Source organism: Aplosporella prunicola, assembly GCF_010093885.1.
Source record: "Aplosporella prunicola CBS 121167 unplaced genomic scaffold K452scaffold_1, whole genome shotgun sequence".
NCBI lineage: Eukaryota > Fungi > Ascomycota > Dothideomycetes > Botryosphaeriales > Aplosporellaceae > Aplosporella > Aplosporella prunicola.
Window position 1 is genome coordinate 144,254 of NW_022983529.1, and position 20,964 is coordinate 165,217.

The 20,964-nt window shown below is 56.3% G+C and overlaps 6 protein-coding genes across 6 annotated transcripts; 5 read left to right on the forward strand and 1 right to left on the reverse strand.

The window, feature by feature from the left end:
- The first annotated feature begins 4,338 nt into the window (after positions 1–4,338).
- K452DRAFT_771 (uncharacterized protein) lies at positions 4,339–4,861 on the forward strand. Its single transcript, XM_033547111.1, has one exon. It carries the CDS (start codon positions 4,454–4,456, stop codon positions 4,742–4,744), a length of 291 nt encoding a protein of 96 aa, XP_033402750.1. The 5' UTR covers positions 4,339–4,453; the 3' UTR covers positions 4,745–4,861.
- K452DRAFT_240168 (uncharacterized protein) lies at positions 4,490–9,530 on the forward strand. The gene is made up of 6 exons (XM_033537780.1): positions 4,490–5,682; positions 5,744–5,775; positions 5,837–5,931; positions 6,000–6,967; positions 7,057–7,718; positions 7,825–9,530. The coding sequence occupies exons 1-6, from the start codon at positions 4,978–4,980 to the stop codon at positions 9,359–9,361; spliced, it is 3,999 nt and encodes a 1,332-aa protein (XP_033402751.1). The 5' UTR covers positions 4,490–4,977; the 3' UTR covers positions 9,362–9,530.
- Positions 9,522–11,033, reverse strand: K452DRAFT_314286 (uncharacterized protein; the record flags this gene model as incomplete). The annotated part of the gene is made up of 1 exon (XM_033543742.1): positions 9,522–11,033. One exon carries the CDS (start codon positions 11,031–11,033, stop codon positions 9,522–9,524), a length of 1,512 nt encoding a protein of 503 aa, XP_033402752.1.
- A 1,127-nt stretch (positions 11,034–12,160) lies between these two features.
- K452DRAFT_282029 (uncharacterized protein) lies at positions 12,161–13,081 on the forward strand. The gene has a single exon (XM_033539520.1). It carries the CDS (start codon positions 12,236–12,238, stop codon positions 13,037–13,039), a length of 804 nt encoding a protein of 267 aa, XP_033402753.1. The 5' UTR covers positions 12,161–12,235; the 3' UTR covers positions 13,040–13,081.
- Positions 13,082–13,917: 836 nt separating this feature from the next.
- Positions 13,918–15,826, forward strand: K452DRAFT_240175 (uncharacterized protein). Its single transcript, XM_033537781.1, has 4 exons — positions 13,918–14,033; positions 14,092–14,679; positions 14,755–14,889; positions 14,941–15,826. The coding sequence occupies exons 1-4, from the start codon at positions 13,980–13,982 to the stop codon at positions 15,715–15,717; spliced, it is 1,554 nt and encodes a 517-aa protein (XP_033402754.1). The 5' UTR covers positions 13,918–13,979; the 3' UTR covers positions 15,718–15,826.
- A 1,008-nt stretch (positions 15,827–16,834) lies between these two features.
- Positions 16,835–20,924, forward strand: K452DRAFT_218057 (uncharacterized protein; the record flags this gene model as incomplete). The annotated part of the gene is made up of 9 exons (XM_033536331.1): positions 16,835–17,033; positions 17,084–17,239; positions 17,291–17,407; positions 17,456–17,877; positions 17,935–18,067; positions 18,119–18,619; positions 18,668–18,844; positions 18,893–19,234; positions 19,279–20,924. 9 exons carry the CDS (start codon positions 16,835–16,837, stop codon positions 20,922–20,924), a joined length of 3,693 nt encoding a protein of 1,230 aa, XP_033402755.1.
- Between the last annotated feature and the right edge of the window lie 40 nt (positions 20,925–20,964).

Sequence of the window (20,964 nt, forward strand, 5' to 3'; positions counted from 1 at the left end):
TACTGTGTACATCCTAGTTAGTTAGTTACATATTGTACATACATAGTTCACTAGCGGACGGCAGTACGCGGTATCCGTAGGCTGCGGGTCATCCCATCGCAGCCCAGCCCACGAGCCAGATCCTGCCTCTGTATTGTACCTACCTACTCAGTAGGCTTGCCGCATCGGCATAAGCTTGCGAGCGAGTGAGCCTGTGCGAGCCACCGAGACGGTGAGACGGTGAGCCCGTTCACCACCGAGCTCAGCGCACCGTCCCTCGGGCAGCGGCGCGCGCACGCACGCACAGCCGCGGGACGGGAAAAGGGGGTGGTGCTCTGGAGCGGCCCGGCGAGCGGCCACGGACACGGACACGGGGCGCGCGTTGAGGCTTTCACACACGCACACGGCGCACCTACGCGCCCATTGCCCGCGCTTCTTAGGCCGGCGCGGAAAGCACGGACGACGTGGACGTGCGCCGGAACTTGGATGTGAAATGCAAAGTGCGAAATGCGAAATGCGATCGTCAGGCAGGCGGGCCACGGGCGCGCGGGTGAGACTGCTGCTTTGGGGGGGGTGCGCTGAGTAGGGTGTCCGTGTGTGCGTATGTGTGTAAGATGTATTTTACCTATGTAAGCGGTATGAATGGAAAGAGGGGAGGCAGCAAGCAAGCGGACGGGAAAAGCGCCGCTTACAGAACCTACCTACGGAAGGAGGGCCTGGTAAGGGACGTAGACGTTGCCGCTGCCGCCGTATGCAGGGCAAGCGGCACGGGAACGGCTATGTACGGGCTGCTTGCTTGCTTGCGTTGCTGGCTTCAGGGTGTGCCTAACTAGGTATTGTACCTAGTATTGGGACTGGCCAATGCAGCAGCAGCACATTAGACACGACAAGACAAGGAGTGAGTGGAGTGGTCACTGGTCAGTGGCCTCAGCGACCCCCGGTCGTTTACTACCTCGGCGGTCGGGCGATGATGCAGGGCAGGGCAGGGTATGGGAGAGAAAAAGAGAAAGTGGGTGCAAGGAAGACCTAGGCACCTCAGCAACGGCTACAGTCTACCTACGCGCAGTAGAGCGGCGACGGAACGCGTGCTAGGTTCTCTGCGCAGCTCTTCGCGACGTAGCGTAGCAGCGCGCAAACCAGCGGCAGCGCCAGGCAGGCAGGCAGGCAGGCAGCGAGAAAACGACCGAGCCGGAGCAGCACGCCAATGGTACGTATCATCTTCAACGGCGCAGTCCAGCGCGGCGATATGACGGGAATTGCGCGAGCGCACACACACATCCCGGTCGCCGCATACAATATGCTTGCTTGCTGACATTCTTCAGGGTCCGGGGGTCGAGGGAAGGGCCGGCGCCGGTGGTGGGGGCAGGGGTGCGGCGCGGTCACTCACGGACGGCTATGCTGTATGTAGATAATGTACAGACATATATGTATGTGTGCATGCTGCTAGATAATTCGCTGCAGGATGATGATGCGCGCGCGGGTCGGCCGGACTTAACTATAGTCACTACCTAGCTAGCGGATGAACAAACAAGGTGACGGATGCTGTGATGGTTTGGTGTTGTGTTGCTTGCTTGCTGATGAGGATGGGCGGCTGGCTGTCTCGTCGCGGGAGTACAATATTGTAGTCACATTAGCGCGTGTGGCACGGCAGGTGGGTGGGTGGGTGTGCGGCGGCCGTCCGTTGATCTGCGACTCCTCCTCCCACTTTACTCCGTTCTTCTTGTAACTACCGCGTACATACGAGAGATGATGATGATGATGATGATGATGATGATGATGATGATGATGAATGATGGACAGAACTCCGCCGTCCGCACCCACCACTGGCCGCCGATGAATGATGAGACGGACGATGAGCGTGCTGATTCAAAGCTGCCCAATGCCCGCCCAACACCCGCCAAAGTGGAGGAAGCCCGCGGCGCCGGCTGATGGACGAGCCCAAGTGGGGGATGAGGTGGGACACGATCACACTGCGGATGACGAGGCTCATCCATCAGGCCGCGCGACTCGTGAGAAGAAACAACTCCCTCTTTCTCCAGCAACGGGATAATAGCACGCCCGCGTTATTACCGTTTGGCCCACCTTCTCGCGCCCGTAATCCCGGATGCAGATGCGTTAGGCATTGCGCCAGCTCTGAGCTGCTGGCTTCGTTTCGTCACTCCCTTTAGTGCCGTCTCATCGCGACGCCGCGCCGAGCCAACGAGATGCGCTGATGCGCTGCTGCAACCGGCCCTTCTTTTTTATGCTTGAGCGGATGATAAGTCGTCGGCTTGCTGTCCGCCGTATTGTAGCTATGTATGTACTATGTAGCTAGCTCAATTGCGAAGGTTGTGCTTGCGCTTGCGCTTGTGCTTGTGCTGCCCGCTGCGCTGCTCGCTGCGCTGTGTCGTGGCGCGCATCTCCTCTAGCTGACGCTGAGGTCCGCTGGACGCCAGCCCAAGCAGATCCTCGGTGCCAAACTGGACCCTTTCCTTTCGGGGCGCAGGGGCCGTTGAGATGCGGAGAACGGCGGAAAAAGTGGGCGTGGTGGACGTCGTTGGTCGTCACTCGTCACTCGCCAACAACCACAACAAACAACAACCACAATCCCAGACAATAAGGTAATCACGGCCCACGACTCCGACGACGACGCCGCCGCGCTTTCGTAAGCTCTTACCAAGCAGCGTGGAGCTGCCTGCCCCGCAGCCTGCCCACAGCCCCGTAGTACTAACTTTCCGACTCAACCCGAACGATCTCCTCCTGATCCTCTCCGGCGGAGCAGGAGGGGCCGCTACGCCTCACTGTTTTGCTCGAAGAGGGCATTGCATAACGGGCACGGGGGGTGGATGGAGCCTGCCAAGCAGTCGGGAAGTCTCGCGCTTTGCAAGCGCTTTGACTCGACACTCGACTCGACTCGCGCGCCCCCTCCGGCCCCAGTCACACGATCATTCATGCTGGTGACGTTGGCACTCTGACTCTCTTCTCGATGCCATGGCCCATGGTCCTCCACGGCTTGCGCTTGCTTACCAACGGCTACACGGCCTGGCCCTGCGATGCGATGCGCGCCCCTCTCCTGCCCGTCTGTCAGTCGTCAATGCCTTGCCTTTGCTCAATCAATGCTCTGCCTACCACGTATTAGTCACTGTCGCGCTGCCCCGTCGCTGCTAACTACCACGTACCGCACTCTCTTGACTCCGTACGCCGTACACACAGCGGACATGTTGTAGTCACGGAGACACAGCCCAGACGAGCAGCCCCGTCTTGTCTCGTCCATCACGTCACGTCCATCGTCACGTCCATCACCATCATCATCATCAGCACAATCACCACCATCATCGTCATCATCAGAATAATTCATTCAATCAGTCAATCAGCAAGTATCAGCTGACCACAACCCGCTGCGCGCTATCGTAAGCCGTCACCGTGGGCGCAGAGGGAGGTGACGGTGACGGTGCTGCATGGTGACACGGTGATGGTGGCGGCGGTGGCTGCTGAAGAATCAAGCACTTTTCGTTCCGGTTCTTTCTTTAGACTACCTATCTAGCAACCTGTACGTATAATCTCCGGCTGCTGAACGGGTATGCGTGCGTGGTGGTGGTCAGACGTGCATTGGGGGGCGTCGCTGTGGCTGGAAGGCCGCTATGCATGCATGCTGTCGGCGTGGTGGTAGTGGTGGTGGTGGTGGTGGTGGTGGTGGTGACTGCTGGTGGCGTCCGCTATTGGCTATTGGCTATTGGCAGCGTATTGGATTTATCCTTCCACCACTTCAGCCTTCAGCCTTCAGCCTTACCAATTGCATGGCTGCCTGCTTGCTGCTGCTAGATGGGCGCCCATGTGCAGCTGACGCGCACACCATCAGACCAAGCAGGAGTGCGCCGCGCGTGTGCGTGTATGTGTGTGCATGACCAGGGTGTGCGAGAGCGAACGCGAGCGATTGAGGCTGAGCTGCGCCCCGCCATGCAGGCTGCAGCCAGCCAGCCCAGCCCAGCCCAGCTCAGCCGGCGTGTTTCGTTTCGCTGTTCGCGGTTTGAAACCGCTGCGTGCGCTGCACCTTTTCGCTCCGTCCAATAGCCAATAGCTCCCGCGCGCAAACAAACAATCAACGCTTTCCGTCAGCACGTCCGGCCAGAGACGCTCGCGCGAGTCCTTGCTCTGCGACTTCCATGAGCCGAGCGCATAGCCGGCCGGGTAAGGTAGGTAGGTGCGTGCTAGGTATGTACCTACAATACAATAATACGTACTGCCGGGGCCTGTCCTCTGTCATTGAACCCCCGGGCACACCTAGGCAGGTAGGCACGGCCAGTCTGTGTGTGAGAGACTGAGAGAAACACAGAGCAGGCGCTCAGATCGCTCTCCCACCTACTCACGCCCGCGGCGCGGCAGTCGGCCGCGTGCGCCGTGCGCCGGCTTTCCATGCCTATTATTGTACGAGTCGCGCGGCCTCTTGAAACGCTCAAAAGGCGTGCTTTGTTCCTCCGCCTGGCCCCTTTTCGCTATGGAAACCTGCCTACTAAGTACGAGCGGCCCCCGCCGGCCGGGTTGGGGTGTTCTATGTACTGCTTCCCGCTCTCCTCCCGTCTTCCTCCTTTCCTGCGATGCGTTTCGATGCGCGGCGTTGCACTGCGCTGCAACAACACCACCGTCGTTGGCTAGCGGTGAGGACGCCGCAATGGCTCAGTGGCTCACTGGACGGTGGACGGTGGCATGGCATGGCATGGCGTTGTTCAATTCATGCTTTGGCAGGACAATGGCCAATGGGAGGGCAGATCGCCGGCTCGGTTCGTAGCCGAAGTCAAGGGCTGGATGCGGCCGGTGACAGATGGCAGGGCATACATACATAGACATTGACATCTTTTTTTGCGCCGCCAAACGGATTTTTTTTGTTGTGTGTGTTCAGTTTTTCGACTCGACTCGACTCCATGGTTCTGCTGTCGCAGCCTGTGCCCCCCGCCTTCTTGCCCCCCGCCGCCGTCGCCGCCGCCGCTGCTGCTGATTGCGGGGCCCCAGACGAGCTGCGCCATGGATCCCGACGTCGAGAAGGAGCCGTCACCACCTGTTCCTAGTGCCGACAGCGCCTTCGCTCCCGCCGCCATCTCCGCCATCTCCGCCAAGTCGCACGACGTGCCACAACAGCAGCAGCCGCATGGCAACGACATCTCGCTGCGCGCCGTCGCGCCCGTCGACGTCCAGGTGCGCAATCTCAGCGTCGCAGTGGACGTCTCGCCCAGTGGGCCAGCGCCGCTCCTCCGCTCGCTGCTGTCCGGCTCCTCCTCCGCAAACCCCGCCGCCCAAAAACAATGGAAGACGATCCTGGCCGACGTGTCCGCGGACATGGCAGCCGGCAGCCTGACGGCCATCATAGGCGGCAGCGGCAGCGGCAAGACGACGCTGCTGAACGTGGTCGCGGAGCGGATGCGAGGGCGGCGCCTGCGCGTCTCTGGCAACGCGCTGTTTAACGGGCAGCCGGCTGCGCTGACGAATCTCAGCTCCGCGTACGTCATGCAGCAGGACGTGCTGGAGCCGACGCTCACGGTGCGCGAGACGCTACGCTACGCGGCGGACCTGCGGCTGGGGGCGGGGGTGAGGGCGGCCGAGCGGCGCCGCGTCGTCGAGGAGGTGATATTGGAGCTGGGGCTGAAGGAGGCGGCGGACACGCGCGTCGGGAACCATGCCCATAAGGGGTGTAGTGGGGGGGAGAAGAGACGGACCAGTATTGGCGTCCAGGTACGGCGTGCTTGTGTTGTTTGCTTGTTCCTGCGCGCTGGTAGCTTACGCGAATTATTAGTTGCTTGCAAATCCCTCGGTCCTGTTCCTTGAGTATGTGATTTGGCGTCGTGTGTGGATTGCTTCAGGAGAGGGATGCTGACGGGGGTTGCAGTGAGCCGACCACCGGGCTGGACTCTACCAGTGCGTACCAGCTGGTGCGGACGCTGAAGAACCTCGCGGCCAAAGGGAGGACCATCATCACGACCAGTATGTGGACGGATGCCGTATCAATGGATAGGCAAAGCAGTCAAGCTAACCAACACCGCCGCCACCAGTCCACCAGCCCCGCTCCGAGATCTGGAACCTCTTCGACAACCTCGTCCTCCTAGCCAAAGGCACCCCCGCCTACTCCGGCCCCGCCGCCTCAAGCCTCCCCTACTTCAGCAGCCTAGGGCACCCGCTGCCGCCCTTTGTAAACCCCGCCGAACACCTCATCGACATTGTGGCGATCGACATCCGAACCGCAGAAGCAGAGGCAGCGTCTTCCGCCCGCGTCGAGCGCATCAAAGCCGCTTGGCGGAGCAAAGAATCCACTCTATTCACCGACACCAACGATGTCTCAACATGCGTCCAAGACCCCGCGACCACCACCACCCCACCCAAAAGCACAAGCACAAAACACCACCACGCGGCCTTCGCACGCCAAACCGCCGTCCTGACCGCCCGCACCTGGACCACCACCCTCCGCGACCCGATGGGCATGGCGGGCAGCCTGGTCGAAGCCACCAGCATGGGCATCATCACCGGCTACATTTTCTACCAACTCGGTTCGGACCAAGCCGGGATCCGGTCACGGCAAGGCGCGTTATACAATGCCTCGGCACTGCAAGGCTACCTGATCCTGCTGTACGAGGTCTACCGGCTCACAATCGACATCAGCGTGTTCGACCGCGAGCGCAGCGAGGGCGTCGTCGGCGTGCCTGCGTTCTTGCTGTCCCGCCGCTTGGCGAGGGTGCTGGTCGAGGACGTGCCGGTGCCGCTGCTATTTTCGCTGATCTTTTACTTCATGGCCGGGTTCAGGGCGGATGGCGCGCAGTTCTTGACGTTTTTCGCCGTTATGCTGCTCGAACAGTATATTGCTGTCTGCTTCGCCATGACCTGTGTCGCTGTGAGTAGGAACTTTGCCGGCGCGAGTCTGGTCGCCAATATGGCGTATACGCTGCAGAGTATGGCGTGTGGGTACTTTATCCAGAGTAACTCGATCCCGGTGTATGTGCGGTGGACGAAGTGGATTGCTTATGTGGTGGGTTTTCTCTTTACCCTCTCTCTCTCTTCCTCTCCGCACCTATATCTTCTGTCACACAAACAAGAATGCAACACTAACCAGCGCAGTACTACGCCTTCGGCGCGCTCATCTCCAACGAATTCCACAACCACGTCTACGCCTGCCCGGACGCCGACCCCTCCTCCCCCGCCTGCGCGCAGTACCAAGGCGCCTACATCATCGCATCGCTCGGCTTCCCCACGCACGGCTGGATCTGGCGCCCCATCATCATCCTGCTCGCCTTCGCACTAGCCTTCTACCTGGGCGCCGGCCTGATCCTGCGGTTCTGGAAAACCGAGCTCCAGATCTCGCGCGCGCGCGCCGACGACGACAGCGACGCCTCCGCGGGCAAGGAAGTCATCTCCCCCCGCGCGAAGGACGAGGTCCGCGCCGTGGGCATCCGGCTCGAGGACTTTGCGCTCGATGTCCAGAAGCGCTCGTGGTATGGGGGCGAGGGGAGGAGGTTGCAGGTCCTGAGGCCCCTGAAGGCACGGTTTGAGCCCGGCGTGCTGAATGTCGTTATGGGGCCGTCGGGGTCGGGGAAGACGACGCTGCTGAACGCTATGGGCAGACGGTTGAGAAACGATTGGTTGACGCGCTATCATGCCCACGGCGCGATGCTGGTTAATGATAAGTTGCCCTCGGATCGCGTCGTCGAGTCTGTTGTCTCGTATGTGACGCAGGACGATGACGCACTGCTCTCGTCTTTGACGGTGCGGGAGACGCTGCGGTGAGTCTTTCTTCACTCCACAAACACCCACCCCCTCCCCTCCCTTCCCTTACCTCAGTCCTATATCCACAACAAGACAACAGCACTAACGCCCCCGCCCCACCAGCTTCGCAGCAGGCCTCCGCCTCCCCTCCTGGATGAGCACGGCCGAAAAGCACGCGCGCGCAGAATCCATCCTCCTGAAAATGGGGCTCAAAGACTGCGCCGACACGCTCATCGGCAACGAGCTCGTCAAGGGCATCAGCGGCGGCGAAAAGCGGCGCGTCACCATCGCGGTGCAAATCCTGACAGAGCCGCGGGTGCTGCTGCTAGACGAGCCGACAAGCGGGCTCGACGCCTTCACCGCGGCCTCCATCATCGACGTGCTGCGCGGGCTGGCGGACGAAGGGCGTACGCTAATTCTCACGATCCACCAGAGCCGCTCGGATCTGTTTGCGTGCTTTGGCACCGTGCTGTTGCTTGCGCGCGGCGGGTTCCCGGTTTACGCGGGCCCTGGGAGCGAGATGTTGGGCTATTTTGAACGCTTGGGGTTTCCGTGCCCTCGCTCGACGAATCCGGCCGATTTTGCCCTCGATCTTATTACCGTCGATTTGCAGCATGCGGCGCGCGAGGCGGCGAGTCGTGAGAAGGTGCAGACGCTTATTGAGGCGTGGGGGCAGTCGTCTGCGCCCGCGTCCTCGCATAACAATGACAACAACAACACCGCCTCCACGACCGACGATGCCGCAGCAGCACACACGCACGCGCCCGCGGAGCTCGGCAGCCTCGCCCGCGTCGCCGCCCCCTTCCGCACGGCATACCCGCTGCTCGTGCAGCGCGCCCTCCTCAACATCCGGCGGCAGCCACCATTAATGCTGGCGCGGATCATGCAAGTCGTCGGGCTCGGGCTGATTCTCGCGCTCTTCTTCGCGCCGCTCAAGCATAACCAAGCCAGCATCCAGAACCGGCTGGGCTTCATCCAAGAAATCGCGCCCATCTACTTCGTCGGCATGCTGCAGAACGTCGCCGCCTACCCCGCCGACCGCGACGTCTTCTACCGCGAGCACGACGACGGCGCGTACGGCGTCGAGGCGTTTTTCGCGGCGTACACGACGCTGGAAGCGCCGTTCGAGGCCGTGACGGCGCTGCTGTTTGCCGTGCTGGCGGACCTGGCGGTCGGGCTGCCCAGAACCGTCGACGTGTTTTTCGTCGTCGCCATGAACTGCTTCTGCATCGTCAGCTGCGGCGAGAGCCTCGGCATCGTGTTCAACACGCTGGTGCCGCACACGGGCTTCGCCGTCAACGTGACCAGCGTGTTCTTGAGCGTCGCGCAGATCATGGGCGGGATTATGAGTCTGGATATGCCCCCGTTCCTGCGGGACATGAACTTCCTCAGCCCCGTCAAGTATGTCGTTGGCAGTTTGGCGCCGTGGACGCTGGAAGGGATAAGGTTCTCGTGCGAGGATGGCCAGCGCCTGCCCGGGGGCGGCTGTCCGATTGAGAGCGGTGAGCAGGTTTTACGCCTGTATGGCCTCGATGGCGATAGGAGACTGAATTTGGTTTGGCTCGCGGTTTGTACGCTCGTTTATCGCGCGGTGGCGTTTGTGGTGTTGAAGGCGAAGAGGGAGCGGTGGGGCGTGAGGAGGGGGAGGGGTGGGGCGTAGGTAAGAGTGGAGTGGTTCTTTTGATGTTTTCATGATGGGAGGTTGTCAAGACGCTGTTCGTTGCCCAACTTATCCTCGGCTCCCGAGTAATCTAATGCATTTACACGCTTTTACATGTCTCGTTATCTACAATCTATATACACTATACACATTCTCTTCTCTATCCGACCTTAGAAACCTCCGACTCCTTCTTCTTGTCATTAGTCGCCTCCTTCATAAACGGGCTCTTTGCCCTAATCTTGCGTCCCCAAACCACCAACACAACAGGCGAAAACGACAGAGCCAGCGCAATAAAGCCGAGCAAGCTGCTCGCCCAGCGATACCCCAAGTTGGTATACATGCTCTGGGCCGCGAGGGGCAAAAACGCAGCCGAGAGGTTCTCGCCCAGCGTGACAGCCGCAATCGCACTGCCCGCGTACTTGGCATACGCGTCAACGAGGTAGTCGGCGACGCCAATAATGACGACGACGTTCCCGGCGCCGACCATGGCCAGCCCGACCGCGGGCGCCACCCACGGCAGCGAAGAAACCGACGTCCACGCGTACACGAACATGCCGCCGGCCATGCCCGCAAACGCCGCGACGACGGCCAGGTACAGCCGCGCTTCGGGGATCGGCACGCCAGGGATCTCGGTGTTGCGCTTTGCGGACGCGAAATACAAGCGCGCGGACACGAGCGCCCCGAGCCCCCCGACCAACTCCCCGATTATCACGGCCGACTGCACGTACCCGGCTTCGATGGCGGTCATGTGGAAGAGCCCGACGAAGACTTGCTCGACCGACTGCGTGAATAGGTAGATCAGCCCGATGATGAGCGCGGCCATGAGCGCGGCGGCGAGCACGACGGGCTCCGTCACCAGCATTTGCAGGGGGCGTTTCGCGCTGTCGAGCATGAGCCTCGGGAGCGGTACCGCGTCGGCCTCCGCGGCCGTGAACGCGTTCCGCCCGCTGTTGCGCAGGCTCTGTGCCCGCCGGCCGAGGATCGCGCTGCCCCTGCTCTCCGGGAACAGGGCGGCGTAGACGATGAACAGCGCGCCGTAGACGATGAGCTGGACGTACGAGATCCAGCGCCAGGACAGAGAGGCGAAGACGGCGGCGCCAATGACCGGCCCCATGCTGCTGCCGACGAGGTACACGGTGATGTACAGCGTCATGGGGAGGGTGCGGCCGCGCTCGTCCTCCCACACATTGCCGATGACGCCGGCCGACGTGTTCGCGAGAATGGACACGCAGCCGCCGCTAAAAAAGCGGGAGACGACCAGCGTAGCGAAGTTCTGCGCGACGGCCTGCGGCACGATGAAGGCGAGGAAGACGCCGTACGTCCCCAGGAAGACGCGCCGCACCCCAAAGTCCTCCATGATGGGCAGCACGAGCAGCGAGAACAGCGCCCCGCCCGCCGCCCACGCCGTCACGGGCCAGTAGGAGTGCGGGAAGCGGGCGTCGCTGACGCCGAAGCGCGCGTTGATGGCCTCGTGCGCGACCGTGATCATGGTGCCGTTGAGCATCGTGCTGAAGCTGGCGAGGAGCGCGAGAAACGTCACGAGCCATTTCTTGCCTAAGGGCCAGTTGAATGGGTTCGTGGGGTCGGAGGGGCCGTCCCAGTCGACGATCTCGATGGCTGAGGGCGGCGGCGCGGTGGTGCTGTCTGATGTTGATGTTGGCGTTTTCGCCATCTTCTCTTACCCGGTGGGTTCTGCGCCTATCCAGACGGCACAAGCACACGAGACGATTGACCAGGATGTTTCTTGCTGGAGTTGCGGTGGCAGGTCTGGTCGAGAGTAGTCGCTTGACGGCAGTCAGTCTTATACAATCGTCGTCGCTAGCTAGGGCCCGGCCGTTCGCCGCCCCCCGGGTTCTCTTCCCGGATTTAGTAAGGAAGGGGACCGTGCGCGGAAAATTGGTCACGGTTGGGTGTTTTTGTGACTACGAGGCGGCGTCATCGTGAGTTGTTATCGTAGAGATGGCTTATAGATGTCGTCGGGCGGAATGAGCTTGCGAGAGGGACGGCGAGGTGCGCTTTGCTGCCCGGCTGAGAGACGGCGGATGCTGGGTTGGTTGGGCGTCTGTTTGGCTGGTTGGTAAGCTGTGCCTGTTAGGGTGGTGTTGGTTGCTGAGACTGGGGGATGTCGGCGCTGGAGGTAATCAATGCTGTAGGTAGTGCCGAGTATGGGGGATTGCTGTTGACGAAACAATTGTCGTTGCCGCAGGTTTTCATTACAAGTAAAGGCAGCGGATTGATGGGGCGCTACCCGGAGAAGCCAAATTTTTGAAGTCTGACGCTCTAGCACCATATCCATCAATGTACCCCAGTGGAATAGGTCCAAATGTCAGGCTATAATCAAATTCATTTTACTTGGCGTAGGATGTTGTGAGAACTTTGTATAGGATTTACATGATGCCGTCGAGGAGTGCGTTTAGGTTTCTTTGTAGCTTCTCCGTTATTCTCGATCATTATCCGAGACCCAGAAATACACACCTAGTGATTAATGAAGAACGATGCAAGCCGTGGAAGTCCCGTTGGAGCTGTCATGCATCACCGGCGGCACTGCGTATACACGCAATAGCACGCTAGGCCTTTTACGGTAATTTTAGCCGCCAAGACCAGGACTGTCGACTAATACTTCGCTGCAGGTAGCTGACTGACAATGCTCTCTGCTTTCAAATCAGTGTAGCTGCGCTGACGGAAGTGGTCCGAGGATGTTCATGCTTTCAAATCAACACTGCAAGGCACTGTTAGCTGAAGCCAAAGCCACAAGTATATACATGCGCAGTTCTCCTTCACGTTCAAACACATCATCAACACCAGCAGCCAGCTCAGCAGGCAGAAATCAAAACTCCGCTACGCAAGTCACACAACCTCAATCTCTCAAAGAAAATGGCACCCCCCAGCTTCAAAAGCAGCGTCAGCATAACGCACATCGGCACGGCCACCGCGATCCTCAGCATCGACGGCATCAACATCCTCACGGACCCGTTCTTCGGCCGCGAAGGCGCCACCTGGGGGCACGGCGCAAACACACTGCACGACGCGGAGAAGCCCGCGCTCAGCCTCGCCTCGCTACCACCCATCGACGCGGTGCTGCTCAGCCACGAAGACCACCCCGACAACCTCGACGAGGTCGGCCGCCAGCTGCTCGACGCGCGCACCGTGCTGACCACGCGCGCGGGCGCGAAGAACCTGGCTCCGCGGCCCGGCGTGCAGGGCCTTGCGGCCTGGGAAGCCGTCACCCTGAATCTCGGCGGGAAGGCGTTCAAGGTCACCGCTACGCCGTGCACGCACGTGCCCGGCGGCGAGGTCGTGGGCTTCGTGCTCGAGAGCGCCAGCTTCGGCACCAGTCCCGAGGGCCTGCCCAACGCGCTCTGGTTCTCGGGCGACACGGTGTACATCGAGGAGCTCAAGGAGCTGCGCACCAAGTGGCATGTTGTCGCCGCGATTCTGAACCTGGGCTGCGCGCACGCGGTTCTGGAGGATGGGACCAGCCTGCAGATCACGATGGGCGGGAAGGAGGGCGCCAAGTTGGTACGCGAGATTGGCGCCGATTTGCTCGTCCCTATGCATTATGAGTCTTGGGGCCATTTTACCCAGTTTGGGAAGGATTTGGTTAGGGTGTTTGAGGAGGAAGGTGTTGCTGATAGGGTTTGTTGGCTTGAGTATGGAAAGCCGAAGAATGTGTTTTAGGGGTGGACTGAGGAGCGCTTAGGGAAGCTATAGAAGTGCGAGAAAGCTCCGGCTTTTTGGATTTGTAGATTGAAATGTTTGGTCAATCTATTCCCACTGATATCGACACTTGATGTTCATTGTTCAAGAAGACTGAGGCGGTAATCGGTGACTGTGAGCTCAAGATGATTATTCCGGAACACTGAAGTGACTTGCAAGCTGTAGGCCAACTGGGAACCTGATATTAACTTTAGTGCTGATAAAGAACTTTTGTTATTTAGCTTTGATGGCGATGTTATCCATTTAATGATGCATTCTTCACCAAAAGTTTGATGCTTAAAAGTCTTCTTCAGTTGGCAGTGAATCTCGTGAAACTTCCATCATTCCATCCTTCTTTGAAGGTTGTTGAATGAATGGCATCTTTGTCAACATGGATCAATAGGCTGTAAAGCCAGTTTGTATCTACTTCGCCTATGACTCTGCTGTCATAAAACCTGCCTGTGTCTTTACTTAATGACATCATTTTAGACTTCCAACATTTTAACCCCGCCCTGAACAATCCCTCCTCCGCCGAACATCGCTCTCGGCAAATGTCTTCATTCTCCGATAATACCTGCTCTTCTGTCTTACCGCTTTTGGATATGCCGTTCGCTAAGTCTTTGGCGCGTCCAAGCGTCCCGGGCGTCCAGGGTTAGCATGACACCTAACCGCTTTAGGCAGCATTATTCGCCAAGCCCTTCGCCACGTTCAAGGGTCTCAACGGCGGGGACTCCTTGACTCCCAACACTCTCGTGGATTTCTCATCGTTCTTGTCGCTTATGAATCTTTGATCACTTCAGTACCTTCTTAGGGGTTTTCGGCCTCGGCTGTGATGGTGTTAATTCTTTACTTGTTCCTCTAGTAGTTTATGTGACACCAAGACCTACAGCCAATCGCTGATCAGCCCATCGCGGAGCTCATAATGAAGGTCAGACAGAGAACGATATGCCACACGTGCAGATCCCGAAAGCTGGGTGTAAGTAAAATCGCCAAATTGTGTCGTGTTTAGTTCCACTTCTAACTGTGTTTGCCAGTGCGATGGAAAACAGCCAGCTTGCACTCAATGTTTGCTTCGCGGACAGCAATGTGCAGGATACAACTATGACTTGATTTTCGTCTCTCACGGCACAGCGCCCGCTAACCCTGCCAAGCGAGGAAAGCAACCGATGTCTTGGAGACCTGTGAAAAACCAATCAACTAGTGTGCTGGATGCAGCACGCTTCGGACGGATTAGTCCAGATACTGATTTCGCACTTTCGTCAATTTCACTCAAGAAGTCGTCTTTGGAAGACCTTATCAGGCTGGTTATGGCAGAATATGTGCCGGAGAATGAGCTCATTGTCCTTCCTTCTGACTCCCTGGCATCCCGGCCGCGAATATGCGGCTGCTGGGTGGAAGTGCTTCCTAGCATGGCTGACAAGGGAGATAATGTCCTCGACTCGGCTATACGAGCCTTCGGTCTAGCCCTCTCAAGCGGAAGCACTAGTTCAAGTATTTCAGTTCCTCAGTGTTTCGAGGCTTATAGTTCGGCCATTCACCTCACGGCGAACAGGCTTCGCACCACTCATCATTCTTTCCCCGATGACCTTGCGGCTGCTATAATGTGTTTGACGATGGCAGAGGTATGTGAAATCTCGAGTTAAGATTTTATGCTTTCGAAGTAGATGAGATCGGTGCTTACGGAAGGGTACACACAGCTCATGTTGCCCTCGTCCGAAAACGGCTGGAAAGCGCACGCTAAAGGAGTGGGGGAGCTCATTAAGCTTTGTGGCCCCGCAATGTTTATTTCGGGAGTTCCGCATAAACTTTTCGTGGGATTTAGGCCTCTTCTGGTAAGTGTGCTTTACCCATAAGCGACTACGTCCCTTCTAACTGGTCTACAGGTTCTCGCAAGTTTTTCTTCTTGTGAGGCTACTTTTCTTGACCAGGAAGAATGGAAGAGTATACCATTCTACCTCCATCCTCAAGTACCAATGCAGTCCCTTCTGAGCATTGCTGTCGCAATTCCGCCTATCATCAAAAAAGTTGAGATATTGACGAACTCTTCGCCGCCTAACGATTCTTTCTCCAAGGCCTATAATGCAAGGTCGGCCTTCTGCGATATCGTGAGACGCTTTGAAGAATGGGAACTATTGCTCTCGCAGGAAACCGCTGGTCCTTTGTGTTCTCTGCTGGCAGCATCCGATATGCATGCCTCACATGTTGGACAGATTCCTAACCATCGTATCCGTCTTTGGTTTCCCAACATATCAGTGGCGAACGGCCTTACGCACCTCTGGGCCTTCCAAATCATCTGCTTTGTGCAAATTAAAAAGCTCGAATCGGCATTCCCTACATTGGCCCCTGGAAACGACTTACCAGAGATCTTTACCCCGTCAAGCATCCGACAGGAAAAAGAAGCAACAAACATTGCAACCAAGATTTGCCAAAGTGCGGAGTACCTCATGCAGGACGACATGAAATTGTATGGGCCGGCCTCTATAACGTTTCCGCTCGAGACAGCACTTGATTTCTTCAAAAACGACAGTCGTCAGCACGAAGAAAAAATTGCGTGGTGTTATAGGATTTATGATCGCCTAGCGCAGAAGGGGCTATACGTAGCTCCCTCGTTTTTCGATTCTCAGGTCAGATATTTCAAGCATTTTCCTATTGCCAGTTAGACTACCTACGCTATGGCATAAAAGGACCAGTAACGCGAGAACGGAGTATTTCCTCGGATGGATACAGAGAACGGACATCTCTGCACCAGAAGTCAGCGGCAATTTCCCGAAGAGAAAACAACTACCAATCATTGTGCTCAGGAATTTTTGCTCAGGTCTCCAACCTCCTCCAAATGAAAATGGCAAGCCCCCTACCAAAAATTCCAATGTTCGTTATTTGTCACAATTTAGTCTTCCGAAATGGAACAGACTGCCGTCTTACATGCATATCAGCCACGCGCCACCAATGGGGCCAAACTCTAATCGTACTTTAAGTATTGGCGACTCGGACGAACACCGCGCCTCCGGCAAAAAGGCTATATCCATCGCTCGAACGGGTATATGGTCTCCAACCGTCTAGGATCGCTATTCGCGCGGATCCCGCCCAGTGTTCTGGCGTCTGCAGCTGGAGCTGAAATGGCTCTGCGCTTATTGTTCATGCCGCACCATTTTCTTACATGCACCGCAATTGGGAAGTACTTCCTAGCACCAAGGAAATGTCTCGCGATTATTTTGACAGGCAGCGAATAACAGAACCAGGTTTTCGTTCCGTACTTCTTATCTCTTGCATTTCTCCCCTGCACATGCAGGCAACCGCCAACCGGTCATTGTTTGGCAAGTATAGGCAACACAAATATAGGTCCGTCAGCTTTGTACGACTTGGATACGCTATCTCTTCATCAATTCGTCTTATCGGTGTAAGGATCAAATCCTTAATGCCCGAGTGTCACAACAATCCATGAAGCCCTTCATGGCAGTGTTTTACATATATGTCGAACTATAATCTTACAAAGGACAAGATCTTGGACCCATCACACCCGAGGATTATATGAGGATCCGGTGCCTCAATACTCATATTATCAAACTGGCTACAACGGTTGAGCTAGTCTGCAGCTTTTAGCCGTTACAAAGGTTTTCAAAAAGCATACCCTGCTGTATTTTACATGCTCATTTGCACATTTCTACCACTATAAGAACGAAAACGTTGCAACGAGTTAACATTAGAAAAAAGGTAGAACGGTATCAGCTATTGGCACTGCTCTGGGGTATTATTCCCAGCATTGCATTGTCACGAAGCATGAGCTGTTACTATGCATCACATAACGAGCCGCCACACTCGGCAAAATTCCCGCGGCTCAGCAGACCGGTATCTATGATGCGGCCAGAGTACGATGTGGTTGTAGTCGGATCAGGATATGGTGGGGGCGTTGCGGCGAGCAGAATGGCAAGAGCGGGGAAGAGTGTTGCAATTCTGGAATTGGGGAAAGAGAAGTGGCGTACGTCTCCGCTAACTTCTGTCTGACTTTGACTGCTGACTTTAAAATAGCGGGGGAGTATCCCAGCACTATCAGTGAGGTAGTCCCTGAGTTTCATGTCTCTGGAAATGCCGGCAAGGGCTTACTCAAAGACGTTAATACCGGCAAACCTACCGGGCTTTATCATTTCATGCTCGGTGAAGGCCAGAGTGCGTTTGTTGGAAACGGTAAGAGGCATCTGATTGTCCGCTGGAATAAGAACTGATACTATTGGCTAGGACTCGGCGGAACATCATTGATAAATGCCAACGTCTTCCTTAGATGCGACGAGCGGACGCTGGCAATGGGCACCTGGGCGCCTGAAATCCGCAAAATTCCAGGTGTTCTGGATGCATGTGAGAGCACTACTCACTTAGTTCGTATATGAATTAACTTCGTTTCAGACTACTCCCGAGCAGCAGAGATGTTGCAACCTACGGCCTATCCTGAAGATTATCCCCCGCTCCAGAAGCTGTCCGTGCTGGAAAAGCAAGCAAAAGCTCTCAACCAAGGACAAAACTTCTACCGAGTTCCACAGACGACCTTCTTCCATGACGGTGTGAACAATGCCGGCGTGGAGATGAAAGCATCGACAGGCTCAGGCCAGGACTGCACTGGAGTTAATGACGGATCGAAGAACTCGGTGCTCATGAACTACATCCCTGACGCTTGGAACTGGGGCGCAGAAATCTTTTGTGAGTGTGAGGTCCGCTACATTCACCGCGATCGAGATGGCAATGGGTATATTGTGTTTTTCGCTTGGCACGGAGACAAGAGACAGGCGTTCAAGGATTACTTTTACAGTGACCTGATGTGGGTCCGAGCAGTGAGTGTAATTTTATTTTCCAGCAGGATGACACGCTGGGGTTAACGACATCGACAGAAGGAGTTTTGTTTCCTCGGAGCTGGTGCTTTGGGAACAACAGAGATTTTGTTAAGATCTCAGAAACACGGCCTAAAGACATCGCGAAACATAGGGCTAAAGCTTTCTGGTAATGGCGATATACTGAGTTTCGGTAAGTGAGTCTGGTGGCTCAGATATACATCAGTGTATGTTAATCGGCAAGAAGGGTACAACACAAATGAGATTGTCAACGGCATCGGGAGCGAAAATGCCCCTGCAGACAGCCCGTCTGGTCCAACAATCACTGGAATCATCGACAACAGAGGCCCGGAAGCTTCTCCGAACGTGATTGATGGCTATGTCATCGAAGAGGGCTGCGTCCCCACAGCGCTTGCCCCCGCACTTCAGACAACGCTGGAGGCCCTGCCCAACAAGCGAAATCCTAAAAAATACAGCATAATGGACCGATTGCGGCATTTGTTGTATCAGGCTAAATCGAGAATCTTCGGACCGTATGCGAATGGAGGCTCAGTCAATCGCACACAAACCTATCTCATTATGTCCCACGACAGCAATGAGGCCATGGTCACGCTTGAAAATGACAAGCCATCTCTGCAGTTTCTGGGCGTGAGCAGAGAAGAGCACGTTAAGGACCTCCATGAGGTCTTACAGAAAGCTACCAACGCCATCGGTGGAACACTGATCAATTCGCCGTTTCCCGCTGGTCTGTACTTCAGATCCATCAAAGTGACTGACAGCTGATCAACAACAGAATCCGGCCAGCATGATGGCATCACAGTTCACCCACTTGGTGGAGCCATAATGAGCTATGACGGAACCGGAAAAGGTGGTGCTACAAACCACCTCGGCCAGGTGTTTGCAGGCAACAGCACCGAAGTTCACGAAGGTCTCGTTTGTGTGGACGGATCTGTGATCCCCACTGCTCTCGGTACGTACGGAGAACGTGTCTAGCTATGCGTATCGCTGATCTTTGCAGGCGTGAACCCGTTTGCCACAATCACTGCCTTGGCAGAGCGATCTATTGCACTGCTTACTCGAAAACGTGACTGGAACATCGATTTCGAGACAAAGAATGGCCATCTTAACTTGTTTGGAAAACCAAAGAAGCCATCGCTCTTGGCTCCAGATATTGCTGAAGCTAAAGAAGTGATCAGAAAAGCCGGAGGTGCCAGCGGTGTCCGGTTTACAGAGGTTATGAATGGGCACATTTATCTCGGGGATGATATCGACGATTTTGTTGTCGCGGAGAGTGTTGCAAAAGGATCATCAACTACTGCCAGGCTGTACCTGAGCGTCGACGCTTATAATGTGGAGGATTGTAAGTTGGATTTTTCCAGTGGGGCTGAAAATGCTGACATGGAGCAGTGTCAAGATGTACTGGTTATGCATCCATCGCCACTGGTACATTCTCTTGCGGGGCTCTGTCGAGAGATCCTCTCTTGGTTCTTCGAGGGAAAATACAGTTTTTCTCCGAAGATCAGAGCACATCAGACGCTACGAATTTGGTTTACAAACTCCCGCTTCTGAGCACTGAAGGCAAAAACTATTCACTGAACGGCTACAAGACGATAGACGCGAACATGGCTTTCTCCATCTCCGACACTTGGAGGGCTACCACAACGCTCTATACTACTATAACTGAGGAAGACGGATCCATTACCGGGAGAGGCATTCTGCACATCTCGAAGCGCAAATTCGCCTCTGAAATAAGAAGCTTTAGCTCGACAAGCGGAGGCTTCCTTGAAAGCGTCTTATCAATCTCGCAATTTCTAACATACTTCACGAAAAACATAGCCGACTACTTTCTTGGCCCACTGGACACACTGGACTACTCATATCCAGACAAGAGTGGATACCTACCGAAGGAGCCGCCAGTGGAAACCGAGATCCTGACAGCTCAGGACGGCGTGGAGGTGCCAATACGTTTGTGGGCACCCACAATATCAAAAGAGGAGGCTATCAGCAAGCGTCCACTGCTCTTCATACCCGGCTCGTCAGTCGACCACCATGCCTTTGCATTGCCAACCATCCCTCTCAACACCATCGAGTACTTCACCGCCCGAGGCCACGCTTGCTACGTAGTGACACCGCGTTTCGGGCGCACACCCGCCGCCATAAGTGGCGGCACCGAGTTCGATGCACGTCTCGACATCCTTGCCGCCATACACTACGTCCGTCAGCAGCACAAAGAAAGGATCTACATTATCTGCCACTGTCAAGGCGCAATAGCAACAGCAATGGGTCTTCTCGACGGCACAATACCACCCGACTGGATCCAAGGCCTCACATGCAGCCAAGTATTCCTAACCCCTATCTTCAGCAAAGCCAACATGCTCAAAAGCCGCACAAATATCCTTGCCCGCGCGTATGCCCTCCTCGCTGGCCCCTGGTTCCCCATCCCGAGCACGCCTGCCTCTCCACCTTTCCAACGTCTCCTCGACCAGCTCCTCCGTTTCTACCCTGTCGGCGCGCGCAACGAACTCTGTAACTCCCCTGCCTGCCATCGCTTCACGCTGGCATACTCTCGGTGCTGGAACCACGCGAACCTGAACAGGGCCACACACCGCGCGCTACCGGCCCTGCTGGGCGGGATGCACACCAGACTGATCGAGCACGTCATGGCGTGCGGACGAGCGAACGCTGTGCTTGATAGTGAGGGTCACAGCCTCGTTACACCAGAGGGGCTAGAGCGTTTGAGAGGACTGCCGGTGATATTGCTTGCGGGTGCGGAGAACGCAGTGTACGACCCGATGGGCACAGCATTTGATTATGACTTGTTGCGCAGCTTTTTTGGACCGGAGCTGTATCAGCGACATTTGGTGCAGGAGTATGGGCATCTTGATTGCTGGATGGGGAAGCGGGCGTGTGAAGATGTTTATCCAAGGGTTGCGGAACATGTGGAGTGGTGTGAGACGGCGAGAAATGAGGTAGATGCGGAAGAGTGGGTAATTGACGGGTATAGTGTGGAAGCGGAGGTGAGCCTTGAAAGTCTCGAGTACAACTGTTAAACAATTTTATAGTTTTAATACTTATTTCTTTTCTGATTAC

Coding starts and splice junctions, on each gene's coding strand:
- K452DRAFT_240175 (XM_033537781.1), top strand. CDS start 13,980: ATGAAGGTCAGACAGAGAACGATATGCCACACGTGCAGATCCCGAAAG. Junction 14,034..14,091: donor GCAGATCCCGAAAGCTGGGT/GTAAGTAAAATC, acceptor TGTGTTTGCCAG/TGCGATGGAAAACAGCCAGC. Junction 14,680..14,754: donor TGTGTTTGACGATGGCAGAG/GTATGTGAAATC, acceptor GGGTACACACAG/CTCATGTTGCCCTCGTCCGA.
- K452DRAFT_240168 (XM_033537780.1), top strand. CDS start 4,978: ATGGATCCCGACGTCGAGAAGGAGCCGTCACCACCTGTTCCTAGTGCC. Junction 5,776..5,836: donor CCCTCGGTCCTGTTCCTTGA/GTATGTGATTTG, acceptor CGGGGGTTGCAG/TGAGCCGACCACCGGGCTGG. Junction 6,968..7,056: donor CGAAGTGGATTGCTTATGTG/GTGGGTTTTCTC, acceptor TAACCAGCGCAG/TACTACGCCTTCGGCGCGCT.
- K452DRAFT_771 (XM_033547111.1), top strand. CDS start 4,454: ATGGAAACCTGCCTACTAAGTACGAGCGGCCCCCGCCGGCCGGGTTGG.
- K452DRAFT_282029 (XM_033539520.1), top strand. CDS start 12,236: ATGGCACCCCCCAGCTTCAAAAGCAGCGTCAGCATAACGCACATCGGC.